The 21197-nt window shown below is 41.2% G+C and overlaps 1 protein-coding gene across 1 annotated transcript; it reads left to right on the forward strand.

Annotated features, from left to right (window-relative positions):
• The first annotated feature begins 1042 nt into the window (after positions 1 to 1042).
• Positions 1043 to 20457, forward strand: LOC115634619. Its single transcript, XM_030532468.1, is given in 13 exon segments — positions 1043 to 1097; positions 1365 to 1500; positions 6896 to 7104; positions 7194 to 7438; positions 9893 to 9965; positions 10676 to 10827; positions 10888 to 11095; positions 11174 to 11304; positions 11377 to 11530; positions 11911 to 12642; positions 14841 to 15140; positions 15345 to 15742; positions 19068 to 20457. Coding segments are annotated over 13 exon segments (3504 nt in total). The 3' UTR covers positions 19779 to 20457.
• The last annotated feature ends 740 nt before the right edge of the window (positions 20458 to 21197 follow it).

Here is a 21197-nt window from a genome sequence, read left to right on the forward strand (position 1 = left end):
ATAAAAGCTTCAAATTCCACTGGCCTAAAGCGTTCGAAATCCGAGATCACTTTACATGCAAAGCACGAGGAGCCCATTACAGCAATTAATCGAGTAAAACATACAGCAACAGCGTTTTGCGTAATGTTTTGGAATTTAACAATAATTTACAATATTCGGCACGCATGGCGGCTCCTCATAGGCAGAAGTGCATTTAATTAATTAAATTGCAGTAAACATTAATGCCACTACACACAGCAGACACAGAAAGTATTCATAATCTAGATAAACGCTAACAAATATTTTCCAAATGACCAGAGCCGAACAAACAAGAAAATACAACAACAACAAAAAGCAACAAAAAACAAAACAAAATGCAAAGCCCGAAAAGCTGTTTGCACAACTGAGGCCTCGAAAAATAAGCCGTCAACGGGTGGCAGACATTCATGGAGGCATGTTGGGGCAGAGGCGCTGGCACGTTCGACACGCCCATCTGTACTAGCTGTTGGTGTTGTTGTTGTCGATATGGTGTTGCAATACAAATATGGAAAAAATAATTTGTATAATTACAATGCTTTGATAAAGCGAGACAGCCCAAAAATAATGAAAAAGACATCGCGGCAAAGGCGTCGATGGTGATGCTCCACCCAGACCCACGACCCACTCCCACTCCCCATTCCCACTCCCACTCCCACTTAATTGCCACCAGCCGCGCTTGCCACTGCGGGCGGCACGCACAGTGCGACGCCGACCAACATCGGGTGAAACGTCGACGTCGCCACGTCGCGTACTGAGGCGCCACTCGCCGCTGTGAGTTGACATTCCGGTGATGAGTCTCTCCATGTTGGAATCCGCACAATGCCCGGCGCGCACTTACGCCGATTACCCTTTCCACGGTCGCTGTGGCCGTCAGCATTATGGCTTATCATCAAAGGAAATCAAACTGTCAGCCAATTTATAGTATAGTTGTGCGCATCGTTCGTATATTCGTGCATACACATACTACTGCGCTGCGCTCGTACAGTTACTATATATCGAGATATGTACGGAGATAGACACGCATATGGTTGAGAAGCGAACACAGCAGCAGCAGCAGCAATACCAAGAACAGCCAGGCTGTCAGTCAAAGTTCACTCAAATACATACATACTTGTATTTCAATTAATTGAAGCCCTTGGCGCTCCAGCGCTCAGTTCTACGAGTATTTGCCATTTGCATTGTGTGTGATCCAATGGCTTCAATTGGAGCAGTAGATGTGGCATGTTAAAGGTCCAACACACCCACACAGCCAACACGACATCTGAAAACTTAATATACTTGTACTCCATTGAGGTACTAATGTTGGCATACACGAACTTATCCTTGCGTGCTTTATTCTCTTGCAGGTCCACTCTCGGAGGTTCTAACAGCCGTAGGCTCTGAAGTATCTCTGCCCTGTGACCTCGTCTCCGGCACAGGACTACTCGACAAGGTGCAGTTGGTCATCTGGTATCGCCAAGGCAACGTAAAGCCCATATATACGTAAGTTTTTTCAAATTTTGGAAAAAAAACTTTATAAGTGAAGCCAACATAAGAGACCAAGTTTTGTTTCAAAATACTTATTACAATAGAAACTATACTATTTTGTTAGTTTCTATTTTGGCTTATGATACATACAAGTATTTGTTGATTAAAACCCAAAAACGTAATATCAAAAGAGCACCATTTATAAATGTTGAAAATTTAAGTAATTTGGTATTTCGATTGAAGCGTTTTGAAATACATATTATGGACTTTTGGGGATAACAATGTTTCAAGATATATATACACTATATAACGGCTTATACTTTATAGGGTCTGCCACAAACCCTTCTACCTGTTACATTTTTCACTTTTCCCGAACCATGGTATAAAAAAATATGAAAAGCGCTTTTTAGGTTGGGATGCACCTAATATACTTGTATTAAACTCGCAGGCAACACGCTGCCAAAATTTTAAACTTGTTATACTCGTAAATATACTACTAGACCAAGTTGGAAAATATTTGTCAACTTCTGTTGTCAATATTATTTATGTACTTAGAGCTGGAAATAAACGATGTATAAATACTTTATTCAACCCAAAAATCAAAACCCACTTTTGACCCCGGAATAGTTGGAAAGTAATAATAAATTCAAGTGTGTTAATTCTGTACTCTACAAGTAGAACTAGTTCATTAAGCTGATGGTTTTGAGGCTCATTGCAAGTGGTAGCTGAAAGCCTGAAAGCCAACGCAACTGAAGCCCCTTCTATGCCGCTGTTGCCTTCATCCGGATTCTCCGAGCTAAACGCCAATTATGAAGACCTGACAACATACGCATCGCTGACAATGTCGACAAAATACGTAGTCGTAGATGCCGAGTAGGTCTAGGTGTGTGTGTGTGTGCTCATTATAAATTCTATTAACGTAAGGCATTTATGTTGAATTTGACGATATCAACATTACTTACAAACGCTCACGGACGGAGAAGGTAGAGAATACATGCATGTATTTGCTGGAAAAGGTGAGGAGTACAATATTTTCGAAAAGTAAAAAATAAAAATTGTGCCAAGACCCAAACAAATTTTAACAAGCTTCGAAGCAAGAAATACACAGGCACAGTAAGTAAGTAAGTCAGTATGCCAAAGTACAGGAAATATGAAAAGATGGGGGCACAATGTGTGTGTGTGTGTGAGTGTGGATGCATTCATGTGTGAGTGTGTACGAGCATGTTGTTAGCGAAAATATTCGAATACACAGGGCACAGGCAACTGATTGGCAAGGTGTGTAGCAAGTTGCAGAGCGACTGAGATACTCGTACAAGCACAAATTCTCGATTGAAGTTCCCTCAATGGGGAAAGTCACATCAAACGAGTGGGAATTTCCATGGAATGGTGACAGACATGCAGTAGACCAGAAATTGATTTTCCAATTGGTTTAGTCAAGTGCCAAACTTGTCAATCCCTTCTCAGCTTTCCTTGCCAGCTCTTATTTTGAACGTGTGCGTGCAATGCTGCCAGTTGTTGTTGTTGTTGTTGCTGCTGCTGCTGCTACCGTGACATAAGCCTTAAAATCGATTATGCCAAGTCAAAATGTCAATGTTTAATGTGCTGCTATTGATTTACAATATGGCCTGCGGCTGCCCTGCAATTGCAGTTCGGGAATGTGATCGACGCGACGCCCTCATGCCTCATGCCATTTACGAGTACGGGGATGTACAATGAGCGTGCGCACGGCCGTGGTTTTTATGGACGCATAAACTTTACGGGCACAACTCCGTTTGCCACCTACACCTCCTGCTCGACAATTTAACCCACAACAGAACACATTCCCCGCTATCAGCCGTGGCATGAAAATCGTTTTGTTGGCATCGTTTTTCAGCCCGCACATTTTATTGTTTTCCATCAATTTTAATTTGCTTTTTCTACACTTCATAAATTTTGTTGGTGCTGTTGTGGGTTTTCGATGCTATTCTAGGGCGCTTTTACGGCTGCGTGCTGGAAATTTCAATATGCTAGATGCACAGACAACTCCTCGGTTCAAGCCCCAGGCCAAGAGATTAATTGCATGAGAAATTTGTTTCACAATTGGGCGACGCTGCATTTTCGGGGATCAGGTATGCAGCTCCAACAAACCAACATTCAAAATATTCTCAATTGCCACTTTGACGGCCTTTCCAAATTTGCTGCCTACTGTGCGCATTTATTTCTGGTATTGTTTCGAGCGCATTTCTGGCTTCTGAGCATAATTTAATTATTTGAAAATCCATTAACAAATATCCATCCATCATACCCCACTTCTACTTACTATACTTGTTCTTCATCTGCAGTCTCCATCGTTGGCGGCTCCAGAGTGCATTTGAATGTGTTCCCGGTCAAATGCTGTGATAAATCACCAGAGAGAGTGCCGGGCACAAAAAGCTGCCTTTTGTGATGTGTGATAATCGATGGATATGGCCTTGCATGGCATTGATATTAATATGGATGGCTTCAGTTCGTCCAAACTCAGCTTTCTGCTCATAACGTTATTATTGTCCTGCCTGCTGGCAATTCGGCCTCACTTGCACTTCCCATGAATACAGTACTGCAGCAGAGATATGCCTTAGTGTTGCTTTCTTATAATTAGAAAGTAAATAAAGTTCAAGTTTCAGAGCTCCAGACAAAACCGTCGCATTAATTGCAGTATCACAGCTTTGTCAATGTTTTGTTCAGGTAAGGGCGTAAGGACATCCTGCTCAATAATTTGATAAATTGCCTTTTCTTAACCTTGTTATCATGACAACTAGACGACGTTTGTAAAACCCAAATAAACAGAGTGTCCAAACATTTTGACTCATGAGTTAGTCGGACAGTGTATCAAATGGTATTCGAATCAATTTCAAAGAATCTGCATAAATAAAATATGAATTGTGTATTATATATTATATCTCGATTTCTAAAACTAATACTGAGTTTTACTTTAAAAATATTGAAAAAATTATTTATTTACCAATTAGTTCAAGTTTTGTGAAATTACCAAATATAAGAACATATATATACTTGTGTATATGTTGTCTCGAATTAATCAGCCTTAGATTGCTTATCTCTGAAAAACAAATGTCTTTGCTTTAAATATGCCCTTTCATCTTCATCCATATTCAAATGCCATCCATTCACATTGAAACGGCCCTGGGTGTTGGCGGTTTTAACCATAAATATGGCTGTGGTCTTCGTAAAATCTCCGAGTCACATAAAAAACGACAACCACACCACACCGATAAAAAGCGCACAGATTTAACAACTTTATTGAAAAACGTAAAATGCCGCCGTCTGGTTTTTAATTTTATTTTAATTCTTTGCGCTTTAAACCTACTTAACTGTGGTTTGGCTAACAGCAACAAAGAGGAAATTTAATGCACTCAGGAAATAAAGTAAAGTAAAATGAAAATACACATACACAGATGCATAATGGTGTAATGTGCATGGACGAAATGAAATCGGCTTAAAAAGGAAACAACGAGCGCTAAATTGATCAATTAATTAATTGAAGCGAACTATAAAATGGGAAACGCTACCGCCTCTTCGCCCCACCACCCCCAAATCCCCAACGCTTCAACGCCCCAACGCCCCAACGCCCGACCAGCGAACGAATTAACATAAACAGCAAACTTTATTTTTCGTTGGCGCTGGAAAAACAAAATAGCAACTACAACAGCAACAACCACAGAAACAAAGCGGAATGGGAGCGCGGCTGAACACAAAAAGGGCCACGCGAATTTGGAAAAACAAATTTAAAATGTACAAGAGTCATCAAATTAAATGTCACAGAAGCACACACACACACACACACACATAGTCGAACAGGCACAAAGGTATTAAAATAAAAAATCAAACCCATGTGCAGCTTGACAAAGGAATGAAAGAAAAAATGCAGATTAAAGAAGCAAGAGAAAAGCTGTAAATTAAATGAAAACATTTAAGATACAAAAAAGTGAAAGAAGAAAACAAAAGCGCCCGGGAAAATAAAAACTGAAATGTATCTAAAAAGAAGAGCCAAACGTTCTGACTTGTGAGGGGTGAGTGGGGAGGAAAATTTCATTTTCAACTTGCTGATGAAACGAACGTTTATGTTGTTCATCAATTTTCTATAAGAAACTTATGAAGGAACTTATCCGAACAACCACAATCTAACACTTTATCCAAAGTATATCAATATTGGATAATTACTTATATAATTACAGGGTCAGTAGTAATGAGAAGTCTATATTCAAAGGCATCAATAAATCATTTAGATTTTGCGGAATACATTTTTTTTTTTTTTTTAATTTTTAAACAAATAAAGCAACAATATATTTTCACGGAAATGTTAATCTTGTCACGGGCCCATCTCTAGCTCTTCCCGAGCGCAGCCACCAACTGCAATTTGATTATTTACGATTTGTTGTTGTTGAGGTTGTTGTTGTTGGTATGGCTATGGGCGTTAACATTTAATGCTGCATTTTGTCAAAATGCATAGAAAATGCTATAAACAAAAAACGTTTGGTAATAACAATAAAAAGTTGCGTGTATTTTTTCTATGTCCTCCATTATGTGATTCTATGAATATGTATGTAGTTTGCTGTTCTTTGTTTGTTTTATTTAGATGTTGGTGGTGGAAAAAGTTAATTAGACATTCTATTTGTATGACAATTGAGTGAAATTTGAGTGAATTTTGCTGGAAACATTTCAGCTTTCAGCTTTTCAATCGCGTTTTATACGCGATTTGACACAAATTTTACTTTTTGTTTCTGTTGACTTGATGGCTACAAAATGAAATTGATCGATAAGGGAGAAAAAATCTATTCTTGTGAAAAAGTGGATGCCGTGATTGTTGAAACGTGAAAAAAAAAAAAATTCATGAGCTCAACTGAACATTTCAACATTTCAAGCATTAACAAACCAAAGTAATAGTTTTTTTCATATTTTTTTTTTGAAATTATTATATTTTCGCGGACAATAATCGAATACAATTCCTACAGTCCTCCAGTTATAAAAGGACTTGGCAGTTTCAGATATAAAGTATATATTAAGCAATTAAGCTCCAAGCACAATTACAAGTAAATGGGGCCACACTCAACTAATCGATTCAGCAGGCCAACGAGGACTAAATTAGGCACTTACTCCTATTAATAATGCCAACAACAAAAGAAATGAAAGTCAATTACCAAATTAACATGAAGGCACTTGTGTCTGTCGAAATTTGTTTATTATGAAACCATTTGTGTATCTAGATAGTCGTACAACAAATTGATTTGGGGCTGCGCGACAAAGTGGCTTGTCCCAGCAGTGTGAGGTTATCCTTGCACTTGCTATGTAGTAGAGTATATCCCACATCTCTGATGGATAAGTGTGTACTTACAATTTAAATAAATTGAATTTCTCCTGTCTGCCCCTCCTGCAGATTCGATGCGCGCAATCGTCCAATGCATCAGGCCATACCCTGGGCCGATGAGAGCGTCTTTAACAAGAAGGCACACTTCTACTACGACACAAAGCCGCCGGCTTTGCGCATCAAGAACATACAAACCTCAGATGCTGGCCTCTACAAATGTCGCGTTGATTTCCATAAATCACCGACCCGGAATTGGCGAATTAATGTGACAGTTTTGGGTGAGTATAATGCTCAGCTAGCTAGAGCAAACAAAACAATGTCCTATAACCGTCCTCATCGTCTCTCTCTCTCTCTTTCTATTGTTCAGTGCCGCCCACCATGCTCACAATCTTGGATCACAACGGGGCGGCCATACGCGACCAAACCGCCGGCCCCTATCTCGAGGGTGACAGCATTAACTTGACCTGCCTGTCCAGTGGTGGTATTCCCCCTCCTCGTGTTTCTTGGTGGCGCGAGCACGCTCTTGTGGATGACTCGTTCCAGGTGCTGCCCGACGGTTCGGTGCGCAATGTACTCCATCTAAAGAATATCCAGCGCAAGGACTTGCTAACGGTGAGTGTCCTGAACCGTTGCTATTGCCTAACTTTTCAGAGGCCCTTACTCAAATAATGCATCCATCCACTTGGTGCGCATATCCAGAATGAGAAGATACTATATGAAGTTCTTAAGCCCTATTTACGACTGCAGTGCATTCAACAAAGTTTTCGGGTCGCACAATACTCCGCTGAGTGGGCCAGATAAGGTGGTGGGGGCCTGCACAGGCATTTAAAGGCCGCTTTACGTTGCCCATTTATTTCTGTTAGCCACAAAAGCATCGCCATTAATGACAGCGCGCGGTGTGGCCCGAAATGGTCCACAATGGCTAATAGAAATCAAAGTGGCCGGACAGCAAATGTGCTCTGAATGAAGCTTCATGGGGGCTACCGCAAGCTACATTTTCCACTGGCATGGCCCGCATCGAGAATTGTTCAATGGCCATTTGAGCCGGTTAGCAGAGCTCTGCAGTGCTCTGCTCTCCCCTTTGAGCTGGGGCCGGGGAGCGGGCGATTCTAAGCCGATTGCGCGCGGTTTGTGTAATGAACAATATTGTTAGACCGCTAATCCAGGCATTCACTCTGGAACCTGCATCTGCGAGCCCTTTCAACCGCTGCCCGCTCGGTGTACAAATTGTCTCCCATTGTGCCACGTGGAAGTCGCATTGTATTTGTGCGATGCTGAGCTCAAATCATCTGCTTTGTGAATGCTCCTCAGCACGCCACCATATTGAGGCACACACACACACACACACATCCACAAAAGGGGGCACGTGTAATACCAAAAATTATTACTTCAGAACAGAAGCTCTGTATGTGTCACATTGAATTTGTTTGGTTTATTCAGTGTTTCACCTTTGACATTTCATATCCGTAAAAGGCGAACAAATAAGAAGAGGTATTCTCAAATGAAGTGCCCCATCTGGGGGTCTTGTAAGACTGTAATATTCTATAGAACACCAACAGAAACACAAATGCCACTTACTATAGTCTAAAATGTTCTTGAACGGGTGGGAATAAATAAATAATTGGTTAGCAGCACAAAATCTTGGCCCCTACAATGCTGTATATTCGCTGATTGATGATGAAGCATAACTCTATAATTCACATTTAATTCTTCGCCACCATTGTACACATTATCGGCAAATCCAAGGAATAGCTTTAAGTGAAACTACTTTGAATCAAGCTCGTCAAATGCTGTTTTCAAGAGTGCTTTGCATAAGTTGAAGTTATAGACAATTCTCTTGGAATTATATAATAAAGCTGCCCAGGGATGTCCACATTTGTGCAAAGTCATTAATTTCCATTATATTGCATAGTATTAATTCCCAGTAATTAACTAACTAACAGCAAATATGTACTTCAATTAATCGAGATATCTATAATAATTCAGTCGTAGATTTCAGTCCTTACGATTGACCCCGGCGGGTGAGCTGCCACCATTTACAAGTCTACTCGTTTGTCAAAAAAAAAAAGAGGCAGCTATAATTATATGATTAACAGCTGCACACAACGAACTCAATTTGAATTTGAAAGCCCCTAATGCGTAAACAAAGTAGAGTAGACAACTAAAAACCGTTATGCTTCGACTAATAAAAACAAAGAGACAAGAAAAAACGTTGTTGCACTATCCATAAACACCTCTGGACAGCCCGCTGGGAGAACACGCGCCTAGGCGGGCGGTCGCTTGGTCGGTCGGTCGGTCGGAACAAGCGAATGTATCCATAACAAATATTGTGTAACCGAATGAAATTTATGACCTAATTTCCCAGCCAAACGACACTTTGACACACTGTCGTGAGCATAGATGTGAACGCGTTGCTTGTCGCTGCCGTCGCGGGCCGTTTTAAATTCCCCCGAGTTATGCAAATATTTTTATTAGCCATCGTTACAATTTTCGTGCCCCAATAAAATGTCAAATTCGAACCAAATATGGCCAAAAGTATCGCATTACCTCCAGACCCGGCTGCCACAGCTAGAGTTCGAGAATTTATGATATACTCGTACATGCATCGTCGGCACTCGAGGTGGCCATCGTCATTAAAATCGTCGCCGCTTTTTTTTTCTGCTATTATTATTTGTCGGCTTTGACCTCTGAACTGTTCGTCTATTGAATGCTCATAGAAATAACGGACCTTTGCACATAATTGATTAGCTTTTGTTTGGCAATGTGCGTGCCCGTTTGCGTATCTCCACTTGTGTGTTTTTCTGTGTATCTGTGTGTGTGTGTGTGTGTGTGTGTGTATGCGTGCGTGTTATGCGAACATTTCTAACGATTAAAATTAAATGTTCACCTTTGAGCATACCCGTATTTGTCCATGTTGATTTATGATCGGGCGCATACTCGTATGTATAGTATGTATGGGAGTGCCTCCCACAATTCCTGTGCTCATTATCGATAATATTTATTCTAGAGAAATTAGTTGGCCAATTAATACAATGCAAATAAATCATCTTGTTCTTCCTTCTACAGCTGTACACCTGCCAGGCCACCAATGGGCATGTTGTGGCCGCCCTGACTAAGAAAGTTGTGCTGGATCTGAACCGTAAGTGTGCGACCTAATCTTTCTAATCTTTCTATGCATGCGACGTTCTGTTGCAACTACTTATTTTCCAAAAGAAGTACATACTATACAAAAAACTGAGCTAGCTTAATATCAGAACAGAAAATCAGAACAATGTCTTTTTATCTGAGTAGATATATTGCAAGTGAATAGTGAAACTTACAGGTTTATTTCCATTTTCACTTTTAAACATGTTTCTGGGAAAGAAAATGACTGAGAACAGTTCAAGGACGCGTAGGTGCCCACCTACGAAAAGTTAAAACTCTGCCTAAAAGTTAATGTAATTAAAGTTTTGTCTCTCAAAACAAACATATGTACATATGTATAGTATGTGCTCATGCATTTATGGCAAGGGAGCCGCTTTGCTGCTGATATGCTAATCGTATTGCCCGTTGGGCGAGGTCAGCGTATAATAAAAATACTGCGAGCGTCGTAAAAATTCAGAAAACGTTGACAGCCGCCATTTAATGTTGATACAATTTAATTCCATTTCAATTTATTCTACTGCTAGCAACAAGCACAATTTAAACCTTAATTGTTCATATAAACAGCGTAGTTTAAAATAAAACATCGTATATACGAGTTTGTATAATGCCATAGCAAAGTGGAATACGTTAAATACCGGACATATACAATGAAATATCTATTAATAAATAGAAAATACCATCGTTACTTCCAATCCAATTCTATAGTGCCGCCGCTAAGTCTGCTGCTGCAGGGACTTAATCATGCCGTGGTCGCGGGCACTCGAACTCATGTGACGTGCACAGCAATTGGGGCACGACCACCGCCGCACATAGTTTGGTCTAAGGCTGGCCAAGTGCTGAAGGGAGCCTCTCAGTCGGTAAGTCAGCATCGCACAATCTAAAAGCAACAGCGTCCAAACCAGCACCTTTCACTGCAGACCTCGTCCGATGGCAATACCACAATTTCCGAGCTGATGCTCATTCCAGTTCCCGAGGACAACGAACGTCAAGTGGTCTGCTCGATCTCGCTGAATGCGGGCATCACGTCGCAGCAACTGCAAGAGGGCCACACAACTGTCATGACAACGCTGGGCAACGGCAACACTGGCCTGTATCTCAAGGATTCGCGAGTGCTGAATGTGACGCGTAAGTAGAAGCAGCAGCCGGCTAGGCGCTGGCGATGTTGACGAAAGAGCCAACTCGATAATGGACTGTCATTTGCAGACGCGCCCATTGTCAATCTGAATCTGGGCGCTCCACTGGATCCCAACAATTTGCTGAAGGGCTCCGATGTTTATCTCGAGTGCGATGTGCGCGCCAATCCGGCCATCACGCGTGTCGAGTGGTACCACAATGTGAGTAGCAGTCACCACTTGCCAGTTGTTCATTTCTCTCAACCGTCACATCCTTCCTTTCCTCCCATCCAGGACAAGCAGCTGCACTCATCGCGCGGCATCATCATATCCAACCAGACGCTGGTCCTGCAAGGCATCTCGAAATCGTCGCATGGTCAGTACTTCTGTCGAGCCAGCAATCTGCAGGGTAGCGTGTCCAGCAACGAAGTCTACCTGGATGTTAAATGTAAGTGCAAACTCAAACAAATTAAACAAATTGTTCTACTATAGCAACAATAATAAAGTCAACTAGGAAGAGGAGGGAGACTTCAGCTAATAGAAAGCCTTAGCTTTAATAGTAAGCTTCTGAATTATTCTTATCTTTAAATAAGATATTTTCAATTTTCCGGGCTGTGATGTCAATCTGTGCAGCATAATTGTTGAGCAAGAATTTAAATTATTATTTTGAATAATCTATCTACACTAATTACATTTAGTTTATATCAGACAGTTGAATATAAGTAGAAGCATATACAAATTTGTTTATGTTGTTGTTATGGATATTTCACTGTAATTACTTTAACCGTATTTTCTCACTGGTCTCAACTGCTTCACTCATCCTCACAGATCCGCCTGTTTGCAAATCGGACTCGACAATTATACGCGCCGCCCTCAAACAGACCATCAACATCACGTGCGAGGTGGATGCGAATCCTTTGGACAATCTAAATTACAAGTGGCACTTCAACAACTCGCTCGAGAGCCTCATCGAGCTACCGGCAGTGGTGCAGGGCGTGGCGCCCGTCACACTGCCTCTAGCATCCGCCGGATATTACCAGCGCAGCAAGCGGAAGCACACACATGGCGCTGGTGTGGGTGTCCAACGCCTGCTACATGGCCGCCATGGACGCATTGCCAGCATCGACATGGACACTGTGCGCTTCGAGGACGAAGAGGACGATGCATTCGACGAAGGCTTGGACTACCACGGATCCGACTATGGACTGCTATCGGAAGTACCGTACACACAAATGGTCTACTCGAACATGGTGCATAAGAACCACGTGGAGAATAAGCAACCAGCCCGCAAGCAGCAGCAGCCGAACGACAGTGGAGCCAGCGCTCATCACACCGTTGGCGGCACGCAGTACCAGCAGCAGGCAGACCGGAAGCGGCTTGCAGCGTTGCATAAGCAACAACATCATCGCGTTGCCGTGCCCACGACTACGGCGGCGCCACCGCTATACAACGTCTACAGCTACCACGTGGAAAGCTACGAGAGCTTCGGGGCTATTTCCTGCATCGCAAACAGTCCGATGGGCCAGAGCCAGCCTTGCTGGTATCACATACAGCCTGCAGGTAAGCAACGCACTTCGCAGTAAGAACTGCGCGCTGGAGCTCCACTTTAAACCAGTTCGATATTAAGTTCGAATGCATTTGCAAACAAATACTCCGCCTATAGGAGATAATCGTACTACCAGAAAAGGCATCAGCACAGCTTGGGCCCCGCCACATTTAAAAATCCAATAGAGACCTGTAAGATCTCACAAATGTGGTAATATTTTGAGCAAGTTAAGAAACAAATAATAACTGATAAGTAGTGAACAACTTGTAAATCAAAAGAACGCAAGAATTGCAAGCTCTGCAAAAATATTAGAAATTCATAAATCAAGTTCAATCAAATTAAAATATATATATATGTAGGATTGCAAACCTTCAGTCTCATTATAGAAATATTTCAGTATAAAAAATAAAAAAGGGCTAACAAATTTAAATATATTATATTACAAGTATAAAATTATAATTTCAACATTTTTGTATACCCTACAAATACTTCGAACTATAAATGTTCAATCGGAAACAACGGAATGATATCAGTTCTAATTGCCAAAATTTAACGATTGATTTGCTCTGCAGTGTTACTTAGAGGAAGTCTACATAAAGTTACATAGGCCAATCCTAAATATTGTAATGCCTTTAGTTAAGTTACGGAAATTCACATTTTCTAAATATTTGTCGCGACTAGAGCTATTGTTATCCTGTGACTGTTGCTTGTCCATTTCTAAGCATGTTGTGATGTTGAATTTTGTTGTGTTACAACAGATGAGGCCGCTAAGAAGACTAGCCATTTGTGATATATATTTATATTTACATATTTTCAATTAACAAGCATTCTTAATTAATTTGATGAACAATTTGACTATGGTAGATCATTATGGAATAAGCCAAAAGTAAAAGAACAGAAGACAAGCCTTGCAGATCGACACACCTTAGCTGGCAGGACGAAATTGTCGAGCTAGATCGTACTAATCGCTTATCACTGAATTGTTTCAGTTCTCCGACTGGTTGTTTGCATAGTCGGCCAGCGCACAAGTCAGTTAGTTAACGATAAAAAAATTTAATTAATTTTCCATCGAGTGGAGAAAATTCCAACGCACACAGCAGCAACATGTTTACTCGATTCGGGTTGAAGCTGCCGCGGGCGGGCGGTTGGCAGGAGACGGGTTCACAGGTTGGCCGGTTGGCCGGTTGGCATACAAGGTGGTCTTTTCGGTCAGTGGGCAGTAGATAATTATTGGCAAACGATGCGCCAGCGCCCGACGCACGTGACGACCACGAAGCGCGGTTCGAGATGCGTTCTGTGTAAAATGGCAAACATTTCGCAATCGTGTGAGTGGGTCTGTGTACACTTATTTACATTTGGCCATGGATATTGCAGCGCTGTGGCAATTTTACGCGTCATGATTGTTTGTTTCAGCAAACGCAGCAGCCAAGCTGCCCGCTTTCATGTCCATTTCCATGTCCATGTCCATTACTGCAAGCCACTCGCGACGCTATCGCTCTAGGGACAATAAAAGCTGCGTCTACCATGTCACCGTGTAGTTGTTGCAGTTGTCGTGTCGTTGTTGTTGTAAACTACTGTGTTGCCGATAATCTGATAATCAAACGCAATAAATTGCAACAGACATCGCGCATAAGTATTTGCCCAACGTAATGCATTTTCCGTTAAATACCTCACAGCTGTGCGGCAACCAAACGGACCGTGAATGTTGCAGCCAGCCGGGATATTGCCAGGATGAGCATTTCGAGTGTTCTTGCCAAAGCAAATTATCCAGCGATGGGTGGGAAATTTAAATGTTCTGCACTGATCCCACCAGCGGAGTTTTTGCTTAGGTTGCATTTTTAGATAAAGCATATATGTACTATTATATAAATATTTTGAATTAAAGAACATTTAACTTCAATGCCCTTATAAAAGACTAGAGTATACCCCTGTTTTCAATTCTTATTATTTGACATAGATTTTATCCAACTCTTACGTAAATTTTTAAAAATACCCTCTCTTCGGAACTCAAAGTTTTAAATATTTGATCAATATTAGATAAGTGTCCTTAGAATACATAATTAACAAGCAATTACAATTATCTACGTTATAAATAGTTTTTGATTTTTTACGACTAATGAAAAATAATGACAATTATTTAAAAAAAATTTAAAAAGGTATTTGTTTAAATTGGGTTATAATATTGGCCTTGATTTGCATGATTTCATTACAGATTTGCCAGAGCCAGTGAAAAATTGCTCGGCCTATAATGCGACCGCCAACTCGCTGCAGATACAATGCATTCCTGGCTATGATGGCGGCATACCACAGCATTTTCACGTCCAAGTCTACGATGAACTGAACCGTCAGATATTGTACAATGCATCCTATAAATATGCCGAATTTACCGTGAAGCGCCTGCCCAGTGACTCGGTATTCGTCATACGCGTGACTGCCGTCAATGCTCAAGGTCCGAGCAAAGTGGCTTATCGGTTGCGTGGTCGAACGCTTTCGGCACCGCTGCTGCGAACAGGTAGGTGGCAAACAATTTGAATTGTTTGCGTAAATAAAAATGGGAACACCATGGGCAGCATTGAATCTGAGGCCTTGGTTATTGTTTCTCTCTGCCCTTTTGTGTAGTTGTTGCTTTTTGCACCGATTTTGTATTCAATTATTCACAATTTCCATTCTTTCTCTCTCCCTTCCTCAATCCGCTGGCATTTTTCCAATTCCACAGCCTCCTCGACGGCCGTACTAGTGCAATTGACGCCGCTGCTGGGCGCCCTTGTCGGAGTCATTGCCACCCTCTTTTTGGTGGCCATTTGCGTTGTGATCTTTATCAAATTCCGAACGAAGCGCAGTCGGCGTCATGCCAGTGGCGAGGCTACGACCACAGAGGCGGACAAGGGGAGTGCGGAACCGCTATCGCGCAACATGGGCAGCCATTCAAGCCTGGAGGACAAAAACCCGGATGTGGTGCCGCAGGAAACAAACAGCGAGGATGAATTCCACCTGGAGGAGAAGGCTTTTGACCGCTTGAATATGGAATCGCAGAGGATTTTATATACACCGCCGTCACGCATTAGCACCGCATCACCGCCTCCGGCCTCCCTCTCGCCCACATTTGGCAAGCAGGTGAGCATTGGTTGTTGCTGTTGTTGTTCTGGTTTTTGGGGCTTTTCATATGGCCATCGAGTTTTTATAACAGCTCGCTTGTAGCTTGTAGATTAGAGCACACAATAGTGTGGCAATCGACAAAAAACTGTTGCATACTTTCGAGTGCCCACACATAAAATTTAATTCGTGCAATCGAATCAAAATACAATAATAAATGGTAATTGTACTTATTTGCTTTATATTCCTTATGCTGTGCATGCCTTGTGCATACACTTCTAAGTTATTCTGAACAAAATCCTGAATTGACCCCCCTTTGTGTTAGGGTGCTTCTAATATCTTGAAAACAAAGCGGCTCGAATCAAGTAAATATACACGAAGATATTAGAAGTTGTGAGTAATTCAACCTTAATCAATCAAATAATTTACACACGTGCATATTGAAACAACTTAGTGAAATGAAGCCTTCAATCGAAAGCGTCAAAAAGCCTACCTTATTCACCAATTATTATATTGAATAAATGATTGCCATTTGAAGATAAATGCTCATAGCTTGTCTATTGCTAATAAACATGACGCCGTCGCCAGCTATGGAACGCACCTTGACAATTTATTCATAAAATAGCGCACATTTGCGAATCGTCAAGGGCTCAAAGGCAAAAGTGCCAAGTGATGTTTGAAGTCACATTACTGGCGCGTACAATTTGCGCTAAAGACGAGTCAGCATTTCTAGGCACCGATTTATGCATATCTGCCAAATATGTTGTTGTGTCTGCGTTGACGCTGTCAAGCCAGACGAAGGCGCTAAGTAGGATAAGAATGGTGAGGGTTACGAGGTTCGATGAGGGCGATGACAACTTGCACAATGGCACATCGATCGCTTTGATGAGATGTGCGCCAGACATGCACACGTAACGCTGTTTCGTGTAGCTGCTAATGGCAATTTAAAAGGCAACTGATTGCCGAAGTTAAGATACCTGCATGCACCCTGACAAGTCAAATGAACTAAAACGCAGAAATTTTTGTCGTTAAGCTATTCCATCTACTCTTATTCATAAAAGTTGTGAGCTTAAACGATGGTTAAATCAAGCATGAAGCATTACTACTCAAGGTTTTCGGGCTTAAAGCAACCTAACTGTTGGTATATGGGTTAAACATTAAGTTGTTTAAGGGCTTCAGATTCCATATTAGACTTTAAGCAACAACTCAACTACGCACTTATATGGAGACTCTTCCGAAACTCACATAACCTAGAAACATATAAAGAACGAAAAAGGAACATAAAAAGTTCGCATTTTTTCAATCGACCATTCAGGCTTTTCTGTGAATCTTCTTAAATTGTTAGAAGACTGTAAACATTATGTTTAGAAACAAAACAGGCCAATTAGTGTTAGTTTTGAGTACATTTAAATGAGACATATAGTGGACCGAGAAATTCAACAGAATAATTATTGTTTGGGGCTTCAACATTCGAACATAGTTACCATTGGACAACACTGCGTATGATGAATACGCTTAAATGAGCCTGTACGTCATTTTTTGGGCTTATTCGGGTGGTCAAAAGGCCAAATATGTAATAAATAGTTAAACCAATGTATTTTGGCTAATGAGCCGTGCTTACTTGCCAGCAAGGCATAATATATTGACACTTTCACAAATTGATTTCGGCATTCTTGTGGCCCGCAAGGCTGTTGTGGCTATGCTGTGGCTGCATATCATTGACTATATGATATGGGCCTAACAAATTAACAGAATGTGCTTGTGTGGTTGCGTATCTGTATCTGCTGTCGGTGCCACAATTTAGTCGAATGACCGACGGCCTGCAGGCCAACAGGACACATGCTGCGTCAAAGTCAAGTGGCCATGTTAAATAATATAATGGCTGCAAGCAAAAACCAAAGCATACTTTTGGGCGGCACATAAAAAAGTTATGGGCAAGTGAAAAAAGCAGTTCCACTTACCTTGCAAAATTTTAGGCCAATTAGCCATACTCTTGAGTGAGCGTAAATAAATTACACAAATTAGTTAGTTTTCTCGACCATTTTTTCAGCTTCTTCTTCTACTGCTGCTGCCTTGTCGAAAAGTTAACATTTTACGCTTGGACACACAGAATCGCAATTTGGCAGCAAGGCGAAATTTGTTTTCATGTTTGTTGTTTGTCGGATCGTCCTACCGTCCGCCCGTTCAACTATCCATCTGACCCCTGCGCTTTAGTTTGCCTTGCTCCAAGGTTGTAGTTGTTTGTTGGAGGAGAGGCGGCCTATGCAAATGTTAGTGTTCGACAATGTTAAAAAATTTATAGTTGTTCTCCGGTCATAAAATTGTTCAAACAAAGAGCACCACAACATTTTGATGAGTTAAATTTTGTTAAATTTGCTTTTGTTATTTAGTTGGTCAACATCAACTGGATCTGAGTCTGAATCTGTTTCCAGCTCCACTTATGGCCTGTCCAGCCCTGCATTGCCCGGACGTCCTCAACTGTACAGCATCTAACAAGCTCATTAAGCTGAAATGTTTTTGTTGGTGTTGTTATTGTTGATGTTTTTGGCACAGCAAATATGCCGCAATTGTTTGCTTAACAAGTTAAAAATACTGGACTAAAGTTTTGAGCAGTAAATATAGCAACAATAATAGAGCAGCAGCCACAACAATACCCGTACAGTGATCCATCCTAGTAATATGTTGCACACAACCACTATTTGTTAGTTGAGCACATTTTTTTCCCAATTTTAATTGAGTGTAAGAAGTTCTTTGTGTAATTGCATCTTAAATAAACGACGCACAGAAATATTTGGTCTAGCTAACAATAAGAGACTGAAGTGTATGTGTTCCGCCTTCTTGGTACAACACCTATTTAGGAATGCTCTTTAAAGCACTTGATGTTTTTTGAGGCTGCATTTTGTCTGTTTCTGCTTGGATTTCTAAACTTCTTTTTTTTACATACAAGTATATACAATTAAACTAGTTTTCTACTACCAATATAGCAGCTTAAGCTAGTTGAAAGTTAGGGAATACAAAAGTTGTCTATAGTAAGCATCTATAGGACGCACTTACATCTATGTATATACAATATGTACAATGTTTTTCATGAAAAATGAAATTATATTTTATGATATATATTTTATACAAGGGATCTTGTGGGGAGATCCTTTGGATGGCACTTCTTCAGTCTTCTCTTCTTAGGTTCGGACAGGAGCCGCCTCGTTAGTGCCCGCTGTGCTCTAAGAGGGTGCAAAAAAAGTTTAACGAATTTAAATATGCAGGAAAATTAATGGAAGTTGCACTTTGCATTTTAATTATTCATATTATTCATCCATGCCCCCTCCCTACCCTTCTCTCTTTGCAGTATGGCGAGCTGTCGCTGACCACAAACCCAGCTTTTAGCCTGTACAACACGCCACAGCGCGCTCCCGCTGCCCAACGACCCGTGTACACGGCACCACCCCCGCTGCTGTCAACGAGGACGCCACCCAACATTTACACACGCATACCGGGCCGAGGCAGCATTAACGGTGGTGGCGGCGTCACCACCGCCGCTGCCTACTTGCCCGCCTACGAGACTCGCACGTCGCCCACCTCGCCGTACGGCTCGACTACGACCTGCACTATGCCACTTCTGGGTGGCCAATCAAACGGATCGCTGCAAACTAACAGCAGCGCCGGTGGTAGTTGTGGTATCGGTGGTTTGGCCGGTGCTAGCCACACATTGCCGCATCCAGGTAGCCTGCACTTGGGCGGCATATCGGCGGCTTTAACCAGTTCAGTGACATCGGGGAACATTACGATTGGGGCTGCACAGTCGCTGCTGACCTCGCCACGCGCCCAAACCGCCTACAGCACCATGAGCGGTATGGGTAATGCCACCTCGACCGCCCTAACATCGCAGTCGCCCTTGCTGGCCGTGGGCAGCGCACTGCTCGGCGCTGGAGGCGGCGGTAATTACGAAACGGTGAGCTCCTGAGAGTTACCCAAAGAGGACATTAAATGTCAGATCGTTTGCATTGGCGGGAGTAGTACGTGCACCACATCGGGCGCGGAGCGCACTACAATCGTTTAGGCGCTCGAAGCGTCGAGCCACAGTCCCATCCTGTATAATAGTAGTTAAGCTTTCGCTGCGTTTCGTCCTCCCCTGTTTTGTGTAGCCTTCAGGACTAAGCCCAACATTTCGGAATTCCCATTTGATTTGCACGAAGCGAAGCGAACAAATTTATAAGACTTCCAATTGCAGAACGGATATTATATCCAGTAGATATTTAGTTGAATCAGAGAGATATAGAAAAAATATAGAGGGGGAGTTGCGCATGTCTGTTTAGCGACTAACCAAACCACAAAGATCAAAGCATTTATAGTTTACCAAACTGAACTAGATGACGGATAAATCGACGTAGACTGCTTAAAGGTTGGACAACGCCTGTCTGTCACGGGCAACCTGGAGCCCAAGACCTGCAAGTACAGTGGTGCAAAAGTTGCTGGAAGATGTGAATGTGAAAAATGTGAAGCAAATTGACTTTTTCATTGCGAAGTCCAGCTTAGCCCCGCGAATCTACAAAAAAATATACATACTTTAAAATAAAAATATATATAGATATATAGTATACTATATACACTACTTGAAATACTTTGTGCGAAAATATTTCAGTGAAATTAATGAGCTACGCTTGTGAGATCATAAATACAGTTAGTTTAAATAATACAATACCTACAATAATTAAACGAATGAAGTTTACGGCAACTAAAACACACAAATCTAGCTTAAGCTAAACTTGTAAATATTATGTAGGCTAAGCTAATGGAATTTAAAAACAAGTACGTTTAATTTAAGCCACTAAACTAATATAGCATTAATAACTGAATTAGTTAGTCACATTGAATCTACGAAAAGACTATCCCTCGATAAAAAACAAATCCTGAGTATATTACAGCCCAAATATATGGTATAAATATACATATATGTATACATATACAACATATAGCACAATATTAACTGAAAATACATAAATCATAATGAAATGCGCAAATCAACATAAACGATACATGTATGTACATATATAAGTATACTATTTGATATATAGAGAAAAGGTATTTTGTTAAATGTGAAGAATTTTATGTGCATCTGTTGTCAAACTTTATCGAATTATATCTACATACTCATACATACATATGTGTAACTAAAGCGCGTTCAAAAATTGCCACCTGCCCAGTTTGAAATTCAACTCTTGGACACGCCCATACAAAGACACGTCTCCTTCTACACAACCCCCTTTACAAGCTCTAACTAATTGATTGGAAATTGTTGAAATTGTTTATTTTGGAAATGAACCGTTCAGAACAAAAATTCATGCAAGTGCTTCTTCAAAAACTAAATCAAATTAAATTGTGACTAAAATTGTAAATTAACCTTCAATTTTGTTTTGTATAATTAGACTATTTATTTGCGTTTAATTATTAACATTAATGTTTCTTGAATTTTAGTAAT

This window comes from Scaptodrosophila lebanonensis, unplaced genomic scaffold, assembly GCF_003285725.1.
Source record: "Scaptodrosophila lebanonensis strain 11010-0011.00,11010-0021.00 unplaced genomic scaffold, SlebRS2 tig00000001-arrow-pilon, whole genome shotgun sequence".
NCBI classification, from domain to species: Eukaryota; Metazoa; Arthropoda; class Insecta; order Diptera; family Drosophilidae; genus Scaptodrosophila; species Scaptodrosophila lebanonensis.